Genomic DNA, 23,082 nt, shown 5'->3' on the forward strand with positions numbered 1-23,082 from the left:
AAATGGTATTTTGAGGAAGGGAATTAGTGTTTACGGACATTAATGTAGTATTTCGGAGGCGTGACTGGATTAATGGATATTCTCGGAAGTTTTATGATAAGTAATTCATGGTTCGGTCAGATTTTTAGTTTAGGATATAAATTAACAGTGCATAATTAAGGATAGATTCCCTTCTGATTTTGCAACTAATTCACGATAGCGATTCTAAATTCATCCCTTTGAATTGTGTCTAAAAATTTTAAAAGATTTATTCGGTGAGTCAGAAAACAAATATATTTTTCAATATGTTTTTACTTCTTTTAACTCGATGCTCAATGCTACTTTTAAGTATTTCTGATCGCAAATGAATTTTTGTTTAGCATAGTAGGTATTTTATCAAGTTCAATCCATCCTGATTTGTTAACATTGTTATTTTTAATCTAATAGGCTTACAAAATAGTAGTTTACTTAAACTTGACAGTTTACTGAAAATGCAAGAAATACTGCAGTTTGGTTATGTATTAGTCTATATATATATTAATTTAACTCTGAAAAATATTTACCGAAATATATCAAATATTAAAACAACTAATCATAAGATGTTAAAACTGGAACTTTTAAATAAAAATGGCAGTTATACTTGGATTCAGCACTACAAATACAGTTAATGTCAGCTCAAAGATTCCCGGCACCAAAAGGCTTTTTTTCTGTAACGAATGCAAGGAAAAAATACATTTCTTGAAATATTCCCATCGCTTGTTGTTCTTGTGCAAAATAATTAATTGCGTTTTGAAAATGAAGAAGCGAGATTTTAGTCATATCACTCCATATTTTGGATTTCGCTGCTTTAATTAATTTCCAGGATTGAGTTTGATTTGACAGCAACCCATGGAATGAGCAGTTTTGTGAACGAATTCTCACGAAGCAATTCTCGCGGTTCGGATGACAAATTAAGAAATTTCCTCGAACTTTCTGCAAATTTGGACTTAATTATATTAATCTCTCCCATAGCTTCATTTTCCCTAGTGAAAATTTCAGCGGGATAAGTCTAGTTGTATATATTTCAAGAATTTGTGGTGAATGTGATTCATCTGTAGATACTTTTAGGTAAGGACTGACATTATCAGATTATAATATTTTTAAAGGCGTCAATACTCTTCTGTGTTTATAAGGAGCAGCATAAAGGTGTAATAGTTAATTTGAATAGCGTCTATAAATATGTCTTTTTTCGACATTTTTCTCAAGACTCGATTCTGTATGGACTTAAAATTAGCATATTTTATTTTCATTATAGCCTAATATCTGCTGTAAAATCCTCTTTTAAGTAATTTTTTTTCCTTATCAACATGGACGACGGATAAAAATGTGTTTTTTAAATTTTTGGTGCTGGTAGTAATGATGAAATATTTGTGACAGCGCAAAAAATATTTCCTTAATGTAATATTGTTTCAGAGATCATGATATTAGCAATTCCTAGATTAATCTAACACAGTTATACACTCACATTATAGTATGCTTAATCTCTTATCTATAAAACTCTCTCATAAATGTATTCCTCAGCAGAAACTATCTGGGACCCATTTCAATTATAATTGCATATGTAGGGTGGCATCACTGAAATACATCTTTAGTATTAATCTTCTTCATAATGATATCTGTCGAAATGATAAAACCTCACAAACTACAGGCCAGCGTGAATGAATGCTACCGATGAAAGGTAGAAAAATTGAGTGGAAGATGACATCATTAAACAACTAGTGTGTTTATAATATTTCTCGAATTTCAAATTATGGGTTGTAAAACCATTTTTTTTTATTGAAAATAATTTCATACATTCTGTGAGAGAGAAAAGAAAACATTACTGAAGTGTTCCTTGTATCATGAATGGATTTGAGAACTAAAGCACTCTTCATATGAAATTTAGGACGCGTCTGGCCAACATTTAGGGCTCATGTCTAGCATAGGATATCATCAATGGAGTATTTGGGGAGGTGTATGTAACAAATGACGAGAAAAAGTAGTCCCATGGCCCAATATCATATTTTCTCTATTTAAAATCACAATTTCTGTTTTCTATTCATCCATCTGGTGACCGCCACCTTTACATCTTACTCTATTCCAATAGTTGACCAATTATAAATCTTTCAGTCTATACTATAGCAAATTAAGCAGCATCTTACGTTAACTATATTTAAAAGTTGTGCTTATCAGTTACTATATTTTTCGTCACGACACGCCATTATAATATTGTTATAACCAGCGTTACATATTTTTTTCAATAAGTTTTAATTGTAATGCCTTATTTTTTCCAATGTTCCTCTCATGGATCGATAATTACATTGCGCTGAGACTTGAGTAAATTATATAATAACTCAAAATTATTTTTCGTTATACGAATTAATTAAAATTTTCAAATTATGCTTTCTAAAGTCTGTATCATTATGTAAATCAAGATTTCGTTTTTGTTAAAATGGTTTATTTTGACTGCCTTAGGAGATGATATTTTGTTGCAGTTCCAAAATTCTTTCAATCAGCTATATAAGTGCCAAATTTACTCCTAATTATCATTGAAAGAATCTTCTTCACTGTACGGTATGCGTTAATTTTAATAATTTCCCGATTTATCTACCGAATTCAATTGGGGTAAAATTTTAAAAATATAATTTTTCTGGGATTTACTTCCTTGGTGCCTATTTCGAAATTTATTTATTTTGCGAAATTTTACCCTCATTCATGTTTCATTAATATAGTATTGAGTGCGCTGGCACCATTCAACTTAAACCCATCCACTGACAAACAATGTTTTGCATGGGTAAATAAATGGGAATGTATTCGGAGAAAGATTTTGTGTCTGTATTTTGTCACTGTTATCTGTTATTCACTCATTGGAACGGCTATAAATCGTGATTGACTATCGTTAACTGCTTTGTGAATCTTTTTCATGATATACCTATTATTTGAGGCTTTCGGTTTCCTAAAGCTGGACGGACGAATGCTAAATCAATGGGTGTAGTCGGTGATCACCTGGTGACCGTATTTGCCGCATTTAGTCCACAGTATGGAATTCTAACGAGCAATTTGAATATTCATTTGAGCTTGCAGATCGTCAACATTTGTGTGCATTTACATCTCTTCTTGCTGAGGAGTGATCCCTTTATTGCCCTCTGGATCAAAGTGAACCGTATCGTTCATTTTCAATCGTGACGTCCATTTTGAATTCGCGGGAACTGAAGCCGAAATTAATTTATGCAATGGCTGCAATCGGCCATCTTTTTTCATCGATAATATTCAAAATATGATTTTACCGTGTCTTCGTGGAGATATAGCGAAAGTTTATCTATGCTCATGTCTCTCTCTGTGGCTGTACCGTTATCCATATTTTCAAATTAAATTTTCATTCGGTAAATGCATCATGTGTTTGCTTTCATAAGAGCTGTTTGGAGTGATTTTGAGTTTTTCTTGAATGCCTTAATTTGTTCATGAAAACAAATATTAAAAATGCAAACAATGGTAAGGCCTCAGGTCAAATTTTATGCTTTCGAATCTAATCCCCTGCATGAACTTGCTGTATTCAGTTACAACTTTGTGCTAAGTGAAATTGAGTACGCGTAGGTCTTCTGAATAGGTATTTAAAGCGTTTAAATGCAGATAACTGTAGATAATGTGGATTATATTTCATAGGGTTAACATAAAGCTTTCTGTAGACATTAGACCAGCAGTTACAGCTGGAGGTTGTAAATATTATGACAGAAATGGAAAAAAGATAAGAATTCCTCAAATATGTCATTACTGGCGGCATTGGGGCGGTAGCTATTGTATTGGCTCCACACCTTTGGGCCCGGTTTCTATTCCAGGCGGTGCGGTGGCAGCATTTTTTCAGAGATAGCCCGAAGCTTTTTTGAGTACTCTGTTGGGAGCACTTCACTTCAAGTTCAGCTCATTGTGCGTCGAATAATATGATAATCAGTGGTCCATTCGGCGCATTTTGTTAAAAGTAGATTACTGCTGACGCCAGGTTTCTCAACTCTTACATCCCTTCCCATCCGTCATGGCACAAATTCGTTGTCGCTCACCTCCTACAAATACCAAATAGCAAATCCTGATAGGGTACATATTGCAATTGTTCTTATGTACTTTTAAACTATTCCTCAGAGTACAGGTCTCTTATGTTTTCTTCATTATAAACCATGCGTGACTAACCTTTCGGAACTGTTCCATTATCAAGGCTGGAAAATAAGATATGCTAACATTAAAGTGATGTAAAATATTTCATTTTTTAAGTGTAAAATTTTTAAGTTATTTTCTATTGCATTAATTTACATTATTTTTCACTTGTTTCATTTGTTTTAATCGAATTTTTAAATTATTTTTGAAGTCCAATGTTTTTCGAGTTTTGGTTACAACCAATTAATATGTTTAAGTCAATAAACTGTTGGCATATTTTATTTGCGAGCATTTGTAGTGGAACAATAGTCGAAACATTGGCCTAGCATGTTTATTAAACAAAAAATTAACAGAATATCATCCAAGAAATAGTCTACAGATGTATTAAGAGGCCGAAAGGATTTTATTATTGCCATATTTTTATTTTATTATTCTCATAACAATTAATTCGTTTCAAAATAACAGGTAACTTTCGGTTAAACTTTTCATAGATCACTCATTCATGTTCCATGTTGTTCATTAGACTTATGTTGCATCCTCTCTTTTCCGTAGATCCTCCAGAGGTGAGGCTGCTTGGCGCTCCCTTGGCGGACGTGGAGGAAGGCCGAGATGCCGTGTCACTGCAGTGCTCCGCTGACGGAAACCCGACACCCAACGTGGTATGGAGGCGCATTGGAGGGTTGCCATCCGTGGTAAGTCTCGTAAATATTGAATGATTATATTAGTGTGGGGCGTTGGTGACCCAATTTTTATACTAGCTGTAACAAAAAATATGCCCCGCAAATTTCAGAACATATTTATGACACGTAGACGAGGGTAACCCTTAAGGCCGTTTTACAAGGGGCACGTACATCTATATTCATCACTAACTCCAGCTCTAATTACGATCTTGCATTCACGCAATTCCACACCATCGTGCGAAATTAATGCAGTTCCAACCTGAGCAATTCCGTGCCCTATGTAAAACAGCCTTAACGCTCTCGCAGCAATTTCTGTTTTCACATCCAGAAAGTTCAAGCCCGATTGAACAACGCGTCAGACCTTACATTAGAAATGTTTATAAAAACAAATTACTTTTTTAAATGAACACAAAGTATTGTAGAAGAAATATCATTTCATCAGAAGGGATTACATTAATATAATATCCAGTACAGAAGTGAAACTAACTCAAAATATTATAAACAAACATTTCTACATGGTATTAAATACGGGGTCGATGTTTCGGCACCTTAAGCGTTTAAATCGAATACCAAAGCCGATATATTGTCATCTGGAGCCTATAAGGGTTTATGTTATATTTTCAACGTATACGTACTGTTATCAACGTAATAGTACCTATATCATTGTCTCCCACTCAGAAATCAGAGGAAAAACACAATGACGGAACTCACCACCATACTATTGCAGCTTTTCCTCACAAGAGATGTTCAATATGCCATCCACGAGCGTTGATACTAGCATCAACCCACTTCGTCGCTCGTAGTGAACCTCCAATGCGATGCAGCATTCCCGGAGTTTTGCGTATGATTTTGCAGCCTGCCATAATGCCAGGAAATTTTGTTCAACTGATCCAATCCATCTGTCATCGAATCTGTTATTGAGATGTCGATGGACAATAAGTTACAAAACAAAAATACAGCGTTTGCGGACCCATGCTCATATTACATTACGTCTTTGTCTGCGGGTGAAGAGTGTTTCCTGTAATTATTGCCGCATTTTTGTCACGCACATTTTTGTTACGCCCTGTGTAATGTGTAGCAAGAGTAGGGAATCGTACCAGGTTCACTTTGAAGGAGTCTCGTAGATGCCTGAATGAAGAATTAATCCTTACTAGTCTACCGTTTTTAAGTTACCATGGTTGCAGAAACTATGCGGCATCTAGGTGTATTATTGGGTAGTAAGTGCTCACAGCTCTAGCGGACGGCTAATTGTAGGTGGCACGTTCTCAACTCCTTAAGCGGTAAATTTGAATGAGTGCCACGAAAGGGCTTTTAACTTATCCAGCAACACACCATTGGCTAGATAGAACAAATGTATGAACTCCCACGAATCATGAGAATGTGCACAGGTAAATAGCGGCCGAAAATACCGCTTCGGGAATTTACTAAGGACTCGCTCTGAGCTAGTACGCCTTGGTCTCATTTTGAAAGAAAATTACTCAGCTTTTGCAGTGAAATTGATTTAGTGAATTTATCGAATCTAAATATAGTGCTTAGGAGCTGAGGAACAACGCGATGTAATGTTTCCGGACCCATGTTCAAGTAACATCATGTCTCCGTTTTTATGAATCCGTCATGCAATTTGTGCCGTATATATTCGTTACGCCTTGTAGATTTGGCTGACTGATCGGAGAGTCACGGTTCAAATCCTGAGTGAGCCTTCAGACACCCCTAAGCAATGTTCTTCGTAGCGCGAGGTGGTCCAGAAAAATTAGCTGCCCCTATGAATATCCTGAATACGTGAATAAAAATTCGTGTACTCAAACTATTGAAGTGTTTTTTTTAAACTCGCCGGTGAAATAGATATTAATTATTCTTTCAGAGGTAGCGATGAGCGAAAATTTACTCTATGAGTCAAGTTGTAGATGCTACAGAGAGAAAATTTACAATCAATACGTTTTTAATACTTAGAAAAAAGAGTGGCAATGGATAAATAAATATACAACCTGAAACAGCAATGCCGGAAACTTCCTTTAATGTTTGTCGGGAAGCGGGTAAAAAGCTTATTTTCTAGTGTTTTGAAAGTTATCCGTTAAATCGCGTGGTGAAAAAATTCAGACATGGTTAACTTTAAGTGAACTCTTTTACTGATTAAACCAATGACTCTTTCTTTACTTAACCTTACCCTTTGACATCAATTTTGGAAACGTGACTTGATGGTGATATTTGATCCCTATTATTCACGTGAGCAGTTTTTGACGACCTCTATTCATGCGAATTTAGGACAATTAGTGAGCGTGAACGACGAAATTAATATCTTCTCTTTCGTTTTTTCTGCTTGTAATATCTTCCACTTGGTTGACAATGATTCTCAACTTGGCAGCAGTAGTTAGGCATCCTACCATTGTTCCTAAGAAGTGCCGAACACGTCACTTCTTCGACGAACTCATTTCTCGGAAAATCTTATTGTTCCACAAAAGGCTTTGTTCGCGGCATGCCAGCAAATCCTCTCTCACGTTCTTCCATCCTACGTTGAATTATTGCACTGGAAACCGTAAGGTATTTTAAGGATGCAGCCCAATTTGATTGGCTCAAAATTCAAATCATTGCGCATCTAAATTAATTGCTTCTCCATATCTTATTATTAAACCTTAGTCACTCACATTTATAAAATATCATTTTATAGCATTAACTAGCATCTAAATAAATAATTCTACAATTTCATGGCGCAAAAAAACTTCGAAAAAAATATAAAATTTATCTTGCTGAAGTAGTAATACATATAATTATTATGTGCAAAGTTAAAAAAACATCCGTTATCCTTCAGTTTATGTAAAAAACTACTCCTGTTACAGATTTGTTGTGCACTCTGTGACGAAGACTAGCTGCGTAATTGTTCAATTTGTAGTAATGTAAGGCAAAATTCCAATATTTTTTTCAACAAGTGATACTGTTTCCTATGACATCAGCAGATATATCTTACAATTAGAGACTTTATATATATCGACCGAAAGGCTGGAGGATAAAAAATTTTGGAGGCTATAATATCGTTTGGAATTTTTATCCACAAAAAATAACACTACCGACAACACGGGTTTAATTTGTAGAGTAGATTTTGTTTTTTGGCTTTATTGGTCCAACCACGAAATAATTGCCTCAATTACTTTCATTCTATCTTCAACATATCTTTTTAAAAACAATACCTATGTATGTGTAATTTGAATCGCACATTTATGCTCTTTTTGTTTTCAGTAATGGATATCCATGTTCACCTCTCATGAGAACCATGATACAAATACTGGTGGAATTAAAAGCTTATTTTGGCGTTAATTTAGTCAGTTTACACGGTATGTTTCCCAGTTATCGAGGTTTTTTGCTCCTCTGCAAGCTGATACACGAGTCTGTTTTCGTTTTCTGTTTCAAAGATTGGTAAATTTCCCAGAATCAACTTTTTTTAAGGGTCCATTATTGCACCCATTCACTCGTGCGTGTATAAATTTATTTTGTACGGACCCAATTATTATGCCAGCCCGTGTTTTGATACTCTAGTGGGGAAGAAGGAGGGATGGGAGGCATGAGGGAGAATTCATTGTTGGTGGAAGGTTTTCAGCTGATAGAAGGCTGATTAAGTTGCTGGCAGGAATATTGTGGCAACCTGCTTTTTAAAAACTATGTAAAATGATGAGGTTGGATTTTAGTACTGACTTTAGTTTGCTTTTCAAAACATTACCGTAATTCTATATTTCATAGTGGTTGATAGAGATTTTGTTAAAACTTAAGTATCAGGTTTATGATTCATACATGGAATTCATATTCCTACTCGTGATTTCTGTTTGATTTCAAAACAATAATTGTTATAAATATCACTTTTTCGACTACGTCTGCATTTCTAAATAATGTTGTTCGTATTAACCAAAGTTTTACATTGTGGCAGCCAGCTTTAAGTTTTATAATGATATAAAATAATTTTTTTCAAATATAACGACCGGAAGGGCCTAGCACTAAATCAGGGAGCATTAGAAGAGCAGAGGCATAGTCAGGGGGTCCGGACCCCCCGGATTTCCCTACATATAAAAACACAATTATTTTCCTTCATAAAAGAAAGCAAAATATTAGAAATTATGATTTTACAAAATATTGTCTTAACAAATGAAGTTTTTTCGATTATGAAAAGTGTTAAAATTAGTTTAAAACCCTCTACTTAGTACCCTGTATTTCAAAAATTTTCCCCCTGGTTTTGGATCCCCCTCAAACGAAATTCCTGGCAACGCCACTGATAAGAAGTCAGAAGAGAAGTCAGGGATAGCAATAGAAACTAAACGGAGGTGAAAAACAGTAAATTTTCGATTGTTTCGTTCCCAAGAGCGAAATGTGGAAACGAAACGAGATGAATTTAAACCCGGGGAGTTGAACTCACGTTCGAAACGAAATCGAAGTCAAAAACTACTTCGGGTCGAAACTAAAGTAAAGCTGGGACGAAACGAAACGTAGATAATATTTTGCACTCGAGGGACCGCGTGCTTCACCTTACGACAGTATAGTTTCGACCAACACACCTATCACGAAGTATGGTTGAATGAAGTAGAGGTTCGGCCTACCGTCATTAAATGCATGGGGCTCATATTTTTAACCAGTTACAGGAGAACGGTGAACACAAACTGGCCATTCGATTTTAAGCTCGATGTTTCAAACTCTCTACACGTGTGTAAAATTAGTCGGTCGATACTATTCCCTTTTATTACTATTATCTATTTACTCAATTTCTGGGATCGAAACTTAAATATGAGCCGCGGGGTTTCCATTAATTTAGTTTCGTTCCTGGGAGTAAAGTTTCGTCCCGGGTCGAAACTTAACTCCTTGTTGATTTTAATTTCGTGGAAGAACGAAACTAAACCTAGGCCTCGTATTTTCGTTTCCCTCCGAATAGAAACGAAACATTTTCCTTTCATTTTACTTGCCATCCCTGGTTTTCACCCACCGCGCATTTAAATGGGTTTGCAAAGGTCACCACTCACGTCGCTGATTAACAAATTGATCCGAGTTTCACGGAGAAATTAGTTAAATTAGGGGTGTGAACCAAAACATATACAAACGATGATGTTATCTATTAAATTCATAACTTTTCAGTGCTTATCCTTTCAAATATTACAAAGTATTGAAAAAAAAGTGGACCTCATTGCACTCATCACCGAGTCGCGGGCATTTTTTTTAAACCGTTGGAGCGGCATCGGCTGAAGTCATGTGATGCACTCGAGCTACGTATTATTTACGCAAAAGAATAACCAAAAATTTAAACAAAATAAAATGTAACTAGGAATGAAATATGATTGCAATATTGCACTTCAGCACAATTTAAACGTCAAAAATGATTTTAAAAGGTATTCAAAATAGTCAACTTGACTAGTTTCAACAGTCTGTTCACTGAACCTTTGTTCACTGAACTGTTAACGACACACCTTGACTAAATATTCACAGTCTAAGTTTAAATACCAAATAAATATATTTATTTAAAAACATAAGATATGTAAGACCCGAAATGACGAATGTTAATGCCGGAAAACTAAATATACTTGCGTAATTTAAACGAAGTCGGTGCTGTAGTTTTCGTTTTTCAATATTGATACAAGAGATCCCGGCGGCCATCTTCCCAATGTCAGGCAGTCTTTCGCAAATATCTTTCTTATTTCATCGTGAACTTTCATTTTCCGTTTATATTTAGATTCGTCATATAATTTTGCATCTAATGAATGCCGTCTCAACAAACGTTTTGTTACAAACATCTTCTATAGCTCGAAAAAACCGTATTTCTCCATTAGAGTCCCTGTTAAATTATCGTAATTTTACCGTCAAATATCTCTCAAATGAGACATGGGAATCTTTTTTTTTTTCTTTTAAGTGCGTCTTTCAAAGAATATGTGACCAAAATTTCATAAAATTCTTGTTATTTTTACCGAGGCGCGCTGACTACCGTAAAATGGGACAGGAGTGGCAACATAAATCAGCCTTGTATGGGATAGAAATGGGCCTCCTCGATGCAGTACCCTTGACCACACCACGCCCGCCTTTTCCTCCACTCGACCCCGTCATTCAACTCTCTCCCTCGCAACTCCTGCTCATATCGGCCACTCACCCACTTCCGAGCTCTTCCCACTCATTTAACCCACTGCTACCTCCGCCCTCTTTCGCGCCAATGCCTCTCTTTCGCCCCCCGCCCCGCCCCATTGTTCCACTCGCATCGCACCCCTAATCTCTATGGAACAATAGAATCATCTGACAGGAAGCTTTTCGTCGCCCTCCAATCTTGCGCCCCCTTCCCATCGAGAGGTGGCACTCCACTTTCCCCACCCCTGGGGGTCTGCCCCCCTATTTTATCGTTCCCAGGACACGGAGAGCATCGCTCTCCTCCGTGAACCATTTTTCCCTCGAGGGGGTGGTTCGCGTCGAGCATAAAAGAGTAACTTTGAGGCGCAACTTGAGAAGGTTCCTGCGTTAGCAAATCATTCTATTCAAGCTCCAGTTTACTCACGGGAATCCTCCCCATTACTTTCTTCATCATAGATTTCTAAACTCTGCATAATTAGACATGAATTTTGGTGAGAAATCCTTTTTATCTGCTAAAATTCCTTGTTGTATATCATTTTTTATGATTCGTGCACTTTACCTTCCTGCGTACTAACTGTCATATTTGGTAGCAATCATCTTATAGGTAATATAGTAATCTTATAGTTCATAAATTAATTCAATAATATAGATGAAATCAATTAATCGTTATCTTGTGTTCATTGACTGTAAAAATTTCCAACAGTTTTATTTTTTCTATCTACTATTCTTGCTCTGTGATTTATGTTCTATGCTACTAAATTTCAGTGGGAAGAATATCCATATTCTTAGTTTTCTTGCCTGGTAAATACGAGTATTTCCTGGTGAAGTGGTGGCACGTATAGAAACCTTTTCAATTATGTATTTCATTATTTTTATATCATTATCATTGCTATTATAAGCTTATGTAAGAGTATATAGTATATACTTGCATTCATCTAATAATATATAAGCTAAACTGATTAAAATTGAAAGCCTTGGGGCATCATTTTTCCACCTCTTCAGTGAAAGTAGACTTTTATTTCTTTTCCATCTCATGTTTTTACCAGCCCTTTTTATTCTTCCTACCCCCATCACGTCAGCTCCTGAATTTCACGGCATTTCCAGCCTTCAAATTCCACCCTGACATGCCCTTTCGTATCAAAGTACCCCCGAACGTATCGCCTCGTACCACGTCTCCGGTCGAGCCTTATCGTATAATAATCAGCAGTTGCGTCGCCCCTTCTTTTCCCTTCTCCACGGGCGGTAAAATGTCACCGTCCCCTCAACGTTGTACACTTTCCGTTTCTCGTAGGGTACGTTGAGGACGGTTTTGTTCCATCGGCTTTAAAAAAACGCTCTGAAATGACTTTTTGTGGGTCATCTCTCTCCCCCGTGTCTCACGACCCCTCAAACTTTAAGGTCTATTTTATGCCATTCATTCTGCGGTCAGGAGACGAGCTCTTGAATCATACCCATGTTGGTACTAGCTGTTTCCTCATATCTTTCTGAAGCTAAATTGCCTGCCCAACATTTGGAACTGAAAGATAGGCAAGGGTATGTCGTGGTAAATCAACCCTTTTCTTACCAAACTACGGGTTTTGAGAGTATTCTTGGGTAAAATCTTCCGCAAAATAAGTCTATTTTTATCATCAGCTTATGTCATACAGTTTGAATTTATACACATCCCTAGCATCCCAAGTATTAAACATTTCGTCGGCTTAATGCATAACGCTTAGAGCTATCTTTTCTATATTCTAGTTCGAAAATGTGAGCCTGATTCTTAATTGAAGGTCATAGAAATTTATTGGGCAGCGGCTATAGTTTGTGGAAAAGTGTGGCTAGATAAAATTCATGCGTCTCTAATTCCCATACTTATTCTCTACGTCCAAGTTTCCCTGCCTGCTAGCTTCATTCTGTGTTCAACGCCCTGACCTGGTTCACTTTACCTATGTTTTATCCCATGAATTCTCTTAACGCGTCCAAAAACACTACTCTCCTTTCCTTTTTCTTCTAATCTCCTAAAGTACCTCCTCAATCTAGCAAGAGCTTCACCTTCTGCTGAATAAGAAGAAATTTTCAACTCTTAACACCTACCCGCCCTACGTGATCGCCTATTTATTGAAACGAAAGTTTTGTACGTATTTATTTTTTTCAACTTTGATAAGAAATTGGATTTTCCTGCCTTTAGACATTTCCACATAAGTCAATAAATTGATTATTCTAGTTTTGAGGCTTTTTAAAACGGTCTTTAGAATTTCGTCCATTAGCAAAGAAAAAGTTATAATTGAAAAAATCGCACTGATCCTGATTGAAAAGCTCTGGGATAGAACGGAAATAATGGGAATCATGGTTAAAATGCCAGAATCCTTGCACGTATTACCAACATTACCTTTTCCAACATTATGAGCCAGAAATCGGGTATCAGCTCCCTGGTTAATTTTACCAGTCAACGGTTTAGGGTCCTAATTCTTCGTTAAAACTTTCGCGGGTACTCGTCATGTTAAATAAAAATGTTTGGGCTGTGTCGCCGCGTCAATGTTTGGGTGGCCACGGCGTTGCGTCGGTCGGGAAACAATGGGGCCACCCAAAATTTGACGCGGCGACAAAGCCCAAAAGTTTTTATTTAACATGGTTTAATGTCCATTCAAATATGACGTAAAGCCCGAGTCCCACGGTCATTTTTCCGTAAATATATTTGTAAAAAAATCAAGTATCGGAAAGTTTAGTTAATCTGACCAGGTTACTTAGTACTGCTCGCTGTAGTAACCATTGTTCTGCACGTGGTGGATTCCAGGGGGTCTAGAAGGGCCTATATCTTCCACCCTGGGTACCCAATTTACACAAGATAAAATGGTAATTTTTTCGGACCCCCACTAATGCTAGGAAGTAATCTCTTAGGCTACCTGGATCCTCTAATGTGTACCCATGAATCTATTTGTTTCCTATTTTTTATTATTCTTTTTCTCTCCTTATCTTTACCTCGTTTAATACATGTTAAAATATTTCTTGGAGTGTAGGTATTTAATGTTGACCTACACTTCAAGAAATATTTTAACATGTATTTCCTATTTTGTTTACACTATAGGGTAAAATAAAACCAGAATCCAAGTTATTCCAACTAGACTTTTTACCATATATTCTGTGTGTATTCATAGCTTCCTCTTCATGAAATAATATCCTTCCGTTTCCTCCTTCCAGGCTTCCCGTCGTGAGAGCTACGGTGCGATCGGCGTGATGAGCAGTTCGTCGAACGTGGGCGACGTCATGGGACTGGAGCCGACGCTGTCGTTCCACCCGGCCATGAGATCCCACTCCGGGACATACACCTGCGAGGCCGTGAATGCCCTGGGGTCGTCGCAAGCACTCACCGTCATGCTGGACGTAAAATGTGAGTGCCAAATGTCTCTTTGGACGATTGAGTCGTAATATCGGTAAAAGATGGATTACGTCAACCAAAAAGAAGCCAACATAACTCGGGCCTTTGATCTCTGCATACTACTTCGAAAGGCACCTCAATAGCCATGTGACATTACCCCTATGAAAAAATTGTATAAACCTGTTTCAAAATTTTATACAATTTATACAATTACCATGGCAATTGTATAAATTGTATAAAATTTTGAAACAGGTTTATACAATTTTTTCATAGGGGTAGGGCATCAGCCGGTAAATATAAATTGACGTTTTTGAATATCCTCTACAGTTTTTTCCCCCCTCAGTGAGAAATTTAATCACGGCATGCTGATTGTGACGCACATCACTAACAGATACCATTTTCAAACAGTCTTGCTAGTAATCTATCACTCGAAAAAAAAAAATTTGTTGAGCGCACCCATGAAACTTCAGATAATGCAAACGTAAATTTTCGCATTCACACCATTGTTTTCGGCTGATACAACGATTGTGGTGCTTTGCTTCCTTGACAACTCTCGTAAATAAATAAAAGTATAAGCGCGTATTGAATACCACCAAGTATGTAGTCCGGGAAAAAATGAATTCCTAAACTTATCCGTTTGCTTAAAATATCTATCTTCATGTATAGTTATATTGAATCTAGAAGTAAAGTTTCTTCGCGTCGCTCCGAAATATATCTATTATTATTAATTGCACAAACAATTTAAGCCTAGAACTTCGCCTCCTGACTCTCTTAGCGGCTACTAACGTATTTCATCTAAAAGCTTTGTAACACTCTCTACTCACTCATAGGAGTTCTTGAGGTACCGTGCAGCTGTCCTTTTTATTTTTTAACTTCACGGATTCAGTCTTGCTGCGCCAAATTCCGAATGTTCGCTGCGTGTGATGACAGGGAACTTTTATGATTATTCGCTGTCGGCGTTGGTTCTTCGTACCTCTTGATTCCCTGTCTCCACGCGTTCCCTCGAAAATTCCTATTCGATGTTATAGAGAGAGATACGCCGTTTTACTCATTTCATCATTGAGGCAGCTGGTCCGAGCATCAACGCAGACCACGGGCAAAGTTAAGAGTAACTGAAAATAGTTGAAATTTCCGCCTTACAAAATGTCGCCATGGGCAAAATCAACCGCTAGGTGGCAGTGTCGGCACTCGCCCATAGTCAATACCACGAATTTTACGGTATAAGATTCTCCAGTTGGCCTCTAAACATTCTGTCACCCCCCGCGCATTTCAATGGGATCACAAAAGTCACCACGAGCTACGCTGACGGGCAGTGCGGTCCGAATTTTTAGGATAAATGTGCTATAATTAGTGCTGTTAACATAAATATAATAGGATGATAATGTAATACATCAGATTCACATTTTTTCAATGTAATTCCTCGCAATTGTAAAAAAAACTATATGTAAATATTTAGAGTAAATGAATCGTATTCCCTTCATCGCCGCGGTGTCGGCAATCTAGAAAACCAATTGGAATTCTGCCGAATTGGCAGCAAAAATCAAGCTGCGATGAGTCGGACTGGTTCCCCTTCAATGAAGTGTCCTTGGTTGATACCCAGCTAATCACAGCAACGCAGTGAAAACAGTGTTGTCTCAAGATAGCATTAAATTTGGTGCAGCTGTTCATTGGGCAAACCTATTCAATTTTTCCCGAAGAACCCGCATCCCCAGCACTTCGGCGGTGAATAGGAAAAGGTCAATGAGATGGGGAGAGAATACTGAAAAAGTATCCTCTTAGACCGATATTCAGCCCAGACTTGTGTGCGGTATCTCACTGGTCTGAAGGCCTGTTCACACGATACATTAACACGTACGAGTTAATGTCTATTAGCATGAATGATTTTCGTGGACCGGAACGAGCATGTACGAATGCATGAACCAAATTAGAACAGGCTCTATTTTCTGTGCATGCATTCGCACAAGTTGGGTGGTTACACGGTGCATTTTGGTGTTCATTCTCTCGTTCATACATTTAGACATTAACCCGTACGTGTTAATGTACCGTGTAAACTGGCCTTTAGTCATTATAATAAGACAGGTTCCACAGCTTGTTTCATATCCTTATTTTGAAATTATAATTTCAAAATAGGGATATGAAACAAACTCCATGATTAAGGAGAAATAATATTTTTAACACCAATGAGAATATAAAAATATCAATCATATATTATTCGTATAATAGGAAAGTATTACTTTTTCTTTTTTAGCTGCGAAAGCAAGAGAATTGCCGTCCAAGCCTGAGCGGGACTGGCAAGAGAGGCCAGCGTAGTAAAGTGAATCTTCCGAGCTATTGCTACATATTTTAATTATTGTTGCTATGCTATGCAGCAAAACATTTTTAGTATTACCGATGTTTCTTGCTATTATATATATTTTATCATTCGGGATAAGATGATGTGAAATGGAAGCTGGAAATATTTTTAAATACGTGAAAATTTGCAAAGAAAATGCAAAATTGATCATTTTAAATGCGTTTTCGCACAATTTACGGAGACTAATTCCCCCCAAATCTACCTCTTTACCATAAATATTAATTTTTTAGGATTTTGCTCCCCTCAAAACCCCTAGAAAAAATTTAAATGCTAAAATAGTCCTTTTAATTCCTCCAAATGACCAAAAAGTGATAAAAATTGGAAGGGGGGAGATCCCCCGAAAATGGTGGGTGATGGGGAAAAACGGAGTTCATATTCGGATTTAGGAGGTCATTTTACATAATAATCAGCAGGAATGGTGTCAGGGCCGATTTTCATGCCGTCCAGTGTTATTTGTGGTAATATTAAAAATGCATGCATTTTTATTAGAAAATGCGGCAGGCTTCGAAATATTACGCATGAATAAAGATTTATTTATCACTAAAAAATTTATTTCTGTCGAAAACAGTTGGTATGCTCATAAAAATTCGTGAGTCCTATGAGGTCAAACCAAACCAACCTTTAGTACCCGCTCTTGGAATATATCCTCGTGGTTTGGCCTCATTTCAAATCAATCGCGGCGAAACTATGAAAAAATACACAATATTTGATGTTTATTGTTGCTTGGCTGCATTACGTGAATATTTACTCTGCGTTTTTTACAGCAGCGTAAGTGAAATTCCTAACTTCCTCATATATGGCTTACTAAGGTCATAATTCTCATGGCCACACTTATGCATAAATGCGTTTACTACAGTGAAAGTTGGGATGCAAATAAATTCTCTAGGGCCTCGCATACTTAATATTCATGTATCAGCGGGTTTTTCATATGGAACCGTGTTGAGATCATAATTTTACCGCAGGAGAGTGACTTTCTAATGGCCTAATAACTAATACGATCGCTTGGTATGAAATTATTTTTATTTTTTCCTTTCATACCTGTGTGAGTCGTATTGGTGTGTTTAAAAGTAATAATTCGACGCCACTTTAACACCTTATTATGTTATCTTTTTCCGATGATTAGCTATTGTTAATTTTGAGTAAAACTGGAATTAATGACATTGTATTTCACGTGGAAATGATCTGTCAATGTAAAAAGCTTGAATAATGCAAAGGACATTTGTAGATGTTTGGTATAATTGGGAGAGTAAATATGATTTAAAATGCACTGTACGTGATGAATTTGATTTTAAATTTATTTATTGGTTCGGGATTCAATTGTCTGTGGCAGCTTAAATGTGGCTTTGAAATGTTCCATCCATTAAATATTTCAATTAAAAATCGGAGTAGTAATGATTTTCCTCGTTCATGTGAACAAATACGCATCGTGTGTGATCGTGTGCAAATGTGTACGACCGCAAATGGCTTTTTACGAGTTTGTTGCAAAGTTGGATTTTTTAAATATAGTTATCGGGCTAAATTCTCATTTTTACTATTATTTGAAGTTATTAAGAACTAATGCATTCTAACTCCAATGATTCCAAACCAAGAATATATCTTTCAATTTAAACTGAGCATTTTTAACTCCAATTAGTTGCAGCTTGCGGGGCCCAGTGCATTAAGGAAGGCTTACCTTTAGCTGGTGTGAGGTTTTAAAGAATTTATTACTAAAGAATTTATTAAAAAAAAAATTCATCTCTACTTTGTACCCATGCAAAAGGCTTGAGAACAACAATCTAGAGTAAGTACTAAAAATACAAACTGCTGTCAATTTTCCACGAATAGTTTTATCTCACAACCTGTTTAAATACATTCTTTGCCTTCCTTAGATCCTGAAAATAATACGAAAATATTTCTATATTGATAATTATGAAAATATTGATATTTATGCTTTGCTTTCCTCTGGAGATTACTACAATACTTTGATCGATAATTAATGGAAGAGGTGTACTTAATCACATTTGGAGAGATTTTCATTTAAATGGCATTTTTTAATAATACATGTGTCATTTTGTCCTTTCGGCATATTTTCTGAATTGTAAGTAGCGTATCAAGATTTCTCGGTGGTAACTCTGCCTAAACTTTAAATATCAGGAGAAATATCTCAAATTGTTTTGATTTTGCTTAATATAATTCCTTATTTCATTAATTCTGTAGTATCAGAAACAAATGTAAGCGTGTATTCAAAAGCATAGAATTTATAACAGAAATGTGTAATTAAGACACATTTTACCTGAAAGTCGAATTGTGAAGGTAAGGCGTTTCGTCAATCTCACAGCCTACTCGAATTTCTCCCTCCAGTCATAATTGATTGATGATATTATTTCTTATCATTTCACTCCTGGTAATAGGTATCTATCCATTTTCCCTCATTTCCAACATGATATCCACATCGCTCTACATCTATCGAAAGCTATTTTCAGACGCCCGTTCCATTCGTATTCGTTTGTTTTTTTTTACATTTAAAAAACTTATATCGGCCAATTTTTGCCACCGCGAAGCACCTTCAGAATGGAAAGTGTCCAATGGAATGTGCTTTGTGATCAGGAATGTGCGCGAAAGTGGAGAATATCCTTTTTGTCAAGATGAAAGAAGATCCCACATTCCGCTTCCAATATCCAGAATTGGAGCTCTTTTCGGATCATCGAGTGCGCGACGGCGGAAGATGTGCGGGGTGCTTTGGGGGTGGATAGGCTGTTAAAGCCCCGCTCGGAGAGGAGGCAGGGGGGTTCAGGGAAAAGATTGCGAGGCTAGGGTGGGGTATAAGGGATGGAGGGTCCATGGACGGAAGAGTTAAGGGATTTAAGGGCGAGGTGCATTCTTCCTCGCCTTCTCATTTCCTTTCTGGCGATTAGGTTCGCTTCCCTTCCAGTGTGCCCTTTTCCAATCCGAACTTCGATTTGGAGGAAATACCTACGGTCGATTTATCGATGCATTGATGCCTACCTGGTTTTTTCCACGTGAAAAGCTTCGTTAGGAGTGATGCAACCGCGGCTCAATCATTTCAGCCGAGTTTCTGATTTTGACGGACTGATTTCATTCCTAAGAGTGTTGTAACATGTGTTCAATTGTTTATTATAATTTAACTTATAAGAATATGTGCGTATAATTGGAACGCTAAAGATAGTAACACGGATAGAAAGAGGGAAAACTATAGTGAGATATCATTTAAGTATTCAGTTTTTTGTTTGCATTCTATTTGCTTGAATATGTGATTTGCATGATTGGAACGCTAATTATACTAAGACGGATAGAAAGACTACTTTAAAATTTTCGGTACATTGATTTTTCACTCTTCCAATTACGATATACTACCCATCATTTTTAGACTTTTTAAATGAAAGGTAGTTGAAATTTTCCAAAATAATTCAATACGTACGACGCATTTCGGCTCACAGAGCCATCATCTTGTATCTCTCCTCGTACACATTAAATTACTGTGAAAAAATGCAAATACCTTTCATTTGAATTTGTCATACTTCCACCATATCATGACTAAATCAGTTGAACTTTTTTCTTGAGTTATCTCTAATTTTTAATTTTTTCACCTCAAAACACCATTAATGGCCAATTTTGTCTCCACAAGGCACATTCCTTTCGTTTTAATTTAAAAGCCAATTCTTAGAGAACACTCCCGTGTATTTAACTTCTTTCAAATTGTTTTCAAATTACGATTCAAAATTGTGATTTAAAAATTAACCTGAAGTGCGTTAATGACGTGATGTGAAACCAGTTTAGTGAAAAATCAAAAATTATGAAAAGTTGTCTCTCTTTTTATTAAAATGAAGCTTCACCACAAAAGTTGGTCCACCATTGATCAAGTAAACTTAATATTTAGTAATGTACTAAACACTTCATTTATGAGTAATCGTAATTCATAGGAGTAAAATTTAATTTAATATCGCTTTAAATCGTATTAAGTAATAAAAAAATCGATATCCTTTCCATAGAGCAGGCCCTAGAATTTAACCAAATTTCAGTCAATCGGACTGTTTTGGTAATATTGCTTAGTTTGACATCTCTAGTTTCAGGACCTTAGAACTAGCTGCTGCTTTTATTCAATATTCTTTTACATAATGATACATGTGTACATCCATTACAATTCGAATTTTGCAACCTTCCCGTAACAGGCTTTGGTAATTTTGTTTTTTTCCCCCAATTATCAAATGCTTTGCACATATCATATCATAAATTTCAATACTTATAGATGATTATTGTATTAGCATTACCCATCTAAATAAGTGCTGTTCTTTCCATATCTGTGATATCATGCTTAACCAGTTTATGTACAAATTTATCTTGTTTAATCTTGCGCTAATGTTTTGAAACTCAATTCACTACAGTCGAGGGAGCTGTAATTTGAATACTCGCCAATTTTTTCTGAATAATTCTTCAAAAAATTATTTCAAAATTCCGGAGGAGGGTATAGAAGCAACTGCTAATAAATTAATGAAAAATAGAACCAAATTTTTAGAGGAAATAGAATTTCCATGGAATGGGGAAAAATGGAGGGACACAATTGAGACAATGTTGATAAAAGCGCTAACAAAAAATTAATTAATATGTGAAGACATATCTATATGCTTGTGCTTCGGAATAGAAATAATTATAGAGATGCAGATTCGTTTTTAGTGACCCTAATATATGACATTCATAATTATTTTTGTGGTTATGAAAACTGGCTCTGCTGAATAATATTTTTTTTATTTACATTTATCACCCTGGAAATAGCACTACTTGTTCTCAAAATTGGAGGGACATGACGATGGGCGATTACTAGCATCAATGCTCTGGATAGTGGTAACGGGGCTCGAACCCGCTACCTTCAAGGTGGCAGGTGAGGACCTTGCCACCTAGGCAAGAAAAAAATAATATCGAAATGGAAATGTAGAAAGTTACTATGTAGCATGTCTTACAGGCAGAATTTTAAATTCGGGACAAAATAGGAAATGCCGCCTCTCACTGCTTGGTAATGGAGCAAATAATGTATGCTGTATCTCAACTATAGTTGATTACATCTATATCTCTCGGTCTCCCTCTTGAAACCCAATCATATCGATATATCGTTTCGGAATGTTTTCTTTATCCTCGCATCGTATCGTTTATTCACCCCTCCACCCTTTTAAAGTCCTACGCTTTATCACCCTCCCCCAAGTCCTTCTGCCCAGCACCTCCGCCACCATCCGTCTTCGGCGATCCCTCTTTCTTCTGCCCTTTTCTCGATCGGCTATTGCTTCCTCAGGGTCCCATCGAGTCAGTCTGCTTTCCTTCCGCCGCGAACCCTCTCTTATACCCTAGCACCCTCGACCCTTTCCTTCCAGCCCACCCCCCGCCTACTCCCTCATTCCAACACGAGATGAAATTCTAGACGTTGCGTCACCTGTGCTCCAATGGCCCATGCTGGGAACCGACACCATTTTTCCCCTTTTCTCTTCGCTTTCTCCCTCGTGGTCCACCGGCGTCGTGACCGGGGGATTTTTCCTTAAGGAGCCGCAATGCCTGAGCAGGAAGCGTAACGCTGGAAATATAAAAGCAGCGTATAGTCCTATTTATTCAAGTTTGAATATAATTATATGCAGTTCTTCATGATACTGTATAAATACACAGAACAGGAATTATAAACAACATTTGAGTTTCTTTTCTGATTCACCTGTGGACAGAAGAGATAAAATTTTCGAAATATCCGTGACTATTTTCGATCATTTTTCATCTTTTTCATCAATTAAGGTATGTATGTTGTTGAAGTTCAACGATGAAGGACCTATATTTTCAGTTGTTACGTGATACATTTATTTTCTGTCAAAAATGTTTGAAGTTTTGCTGATAAGCTGAAAAAAAGCTTCGGTCCAGAGTGACACAATGTGAACACTAAAAGGAACAATGTGTCGTACTGACAGCACAAATTCTTATTTTGTTTTGAAAAAAAAAATTTTTAAGTGCATCGCGGCCAAGTTTAAGTCATGGCATCGCGAATGGTGTGACGCGACACTTTCTATCAAGGCTAAAGGTAAGTAATAATAATAATACGTCTTTATTGGGCGAGATTGGGACTAGAAAGTCCCATCTTCCATCTAACCGCAATCTAAGTGAGGTAAAGTGAGGCCTCTTAAGAACCGTTTCTAGGGCAAGCGGATTTTGAGTAACCCAAAGCGGATGGGGTCACTTTAAAGATTGTGAAGAATATGTTTAATATTAAGATTCTACTCTCTCCCTCCAACTGTGTACTTGTATAGGAAAAATGAGTATAAAATTAAAATCATGCTTTGTCTGTTTTATAATGAACATGCTGCATAAATCTTATATTCCTTTCTTGTCTCATAGAAGTAAATATGGCACCGCTCCATAGATCGAGATTAAAGATGCTGAGACCAATCCAAGACAACTGAGACTGTGAGCTTTCAAAAACTACCAAGTCAAATCAAATTGGCAAA

General features: G+C 36.7%; 1 protein-coding gene across 1 annotated transcript in view; it reads left to right on the forward strand.

Moving 5' to 3' along the window:
• LOC124167136 (hemicentin-1) overlaps positions 1–23,082 on the forward strand; it is a 693,290-nt gene that overhangs the window by 492,027 nt on the left and 178,181 nt on the right. Inside the window, exons 6-7 of the mRNA XM_046544934.1 lie at positions 4,696–4,835; positions 14,082–14,271. Coding sequence (XP_046400890.1) covers positions 4,696–4,835; positions 14,082–14,271 — 330 coding nt within the window. The remainder of the gene's footprint in view (positions 1–4,695; positions 4,836–14,081; positions 14,272–23,082) is intronic.

Source organism: Ischnura elegans, chromosome 10 (assembly GCF_921293095.1).
Source record: "Ischnura elegans chromosome 10, ioIscEleg1.1, whole genome shotgun sequence".
Lineage (NCBI taxonomy): Eukaryota > Metazoa > Arthropoda > Insecta > Odonata > Coenagrionidae > Ischnura > Ischnura elegans.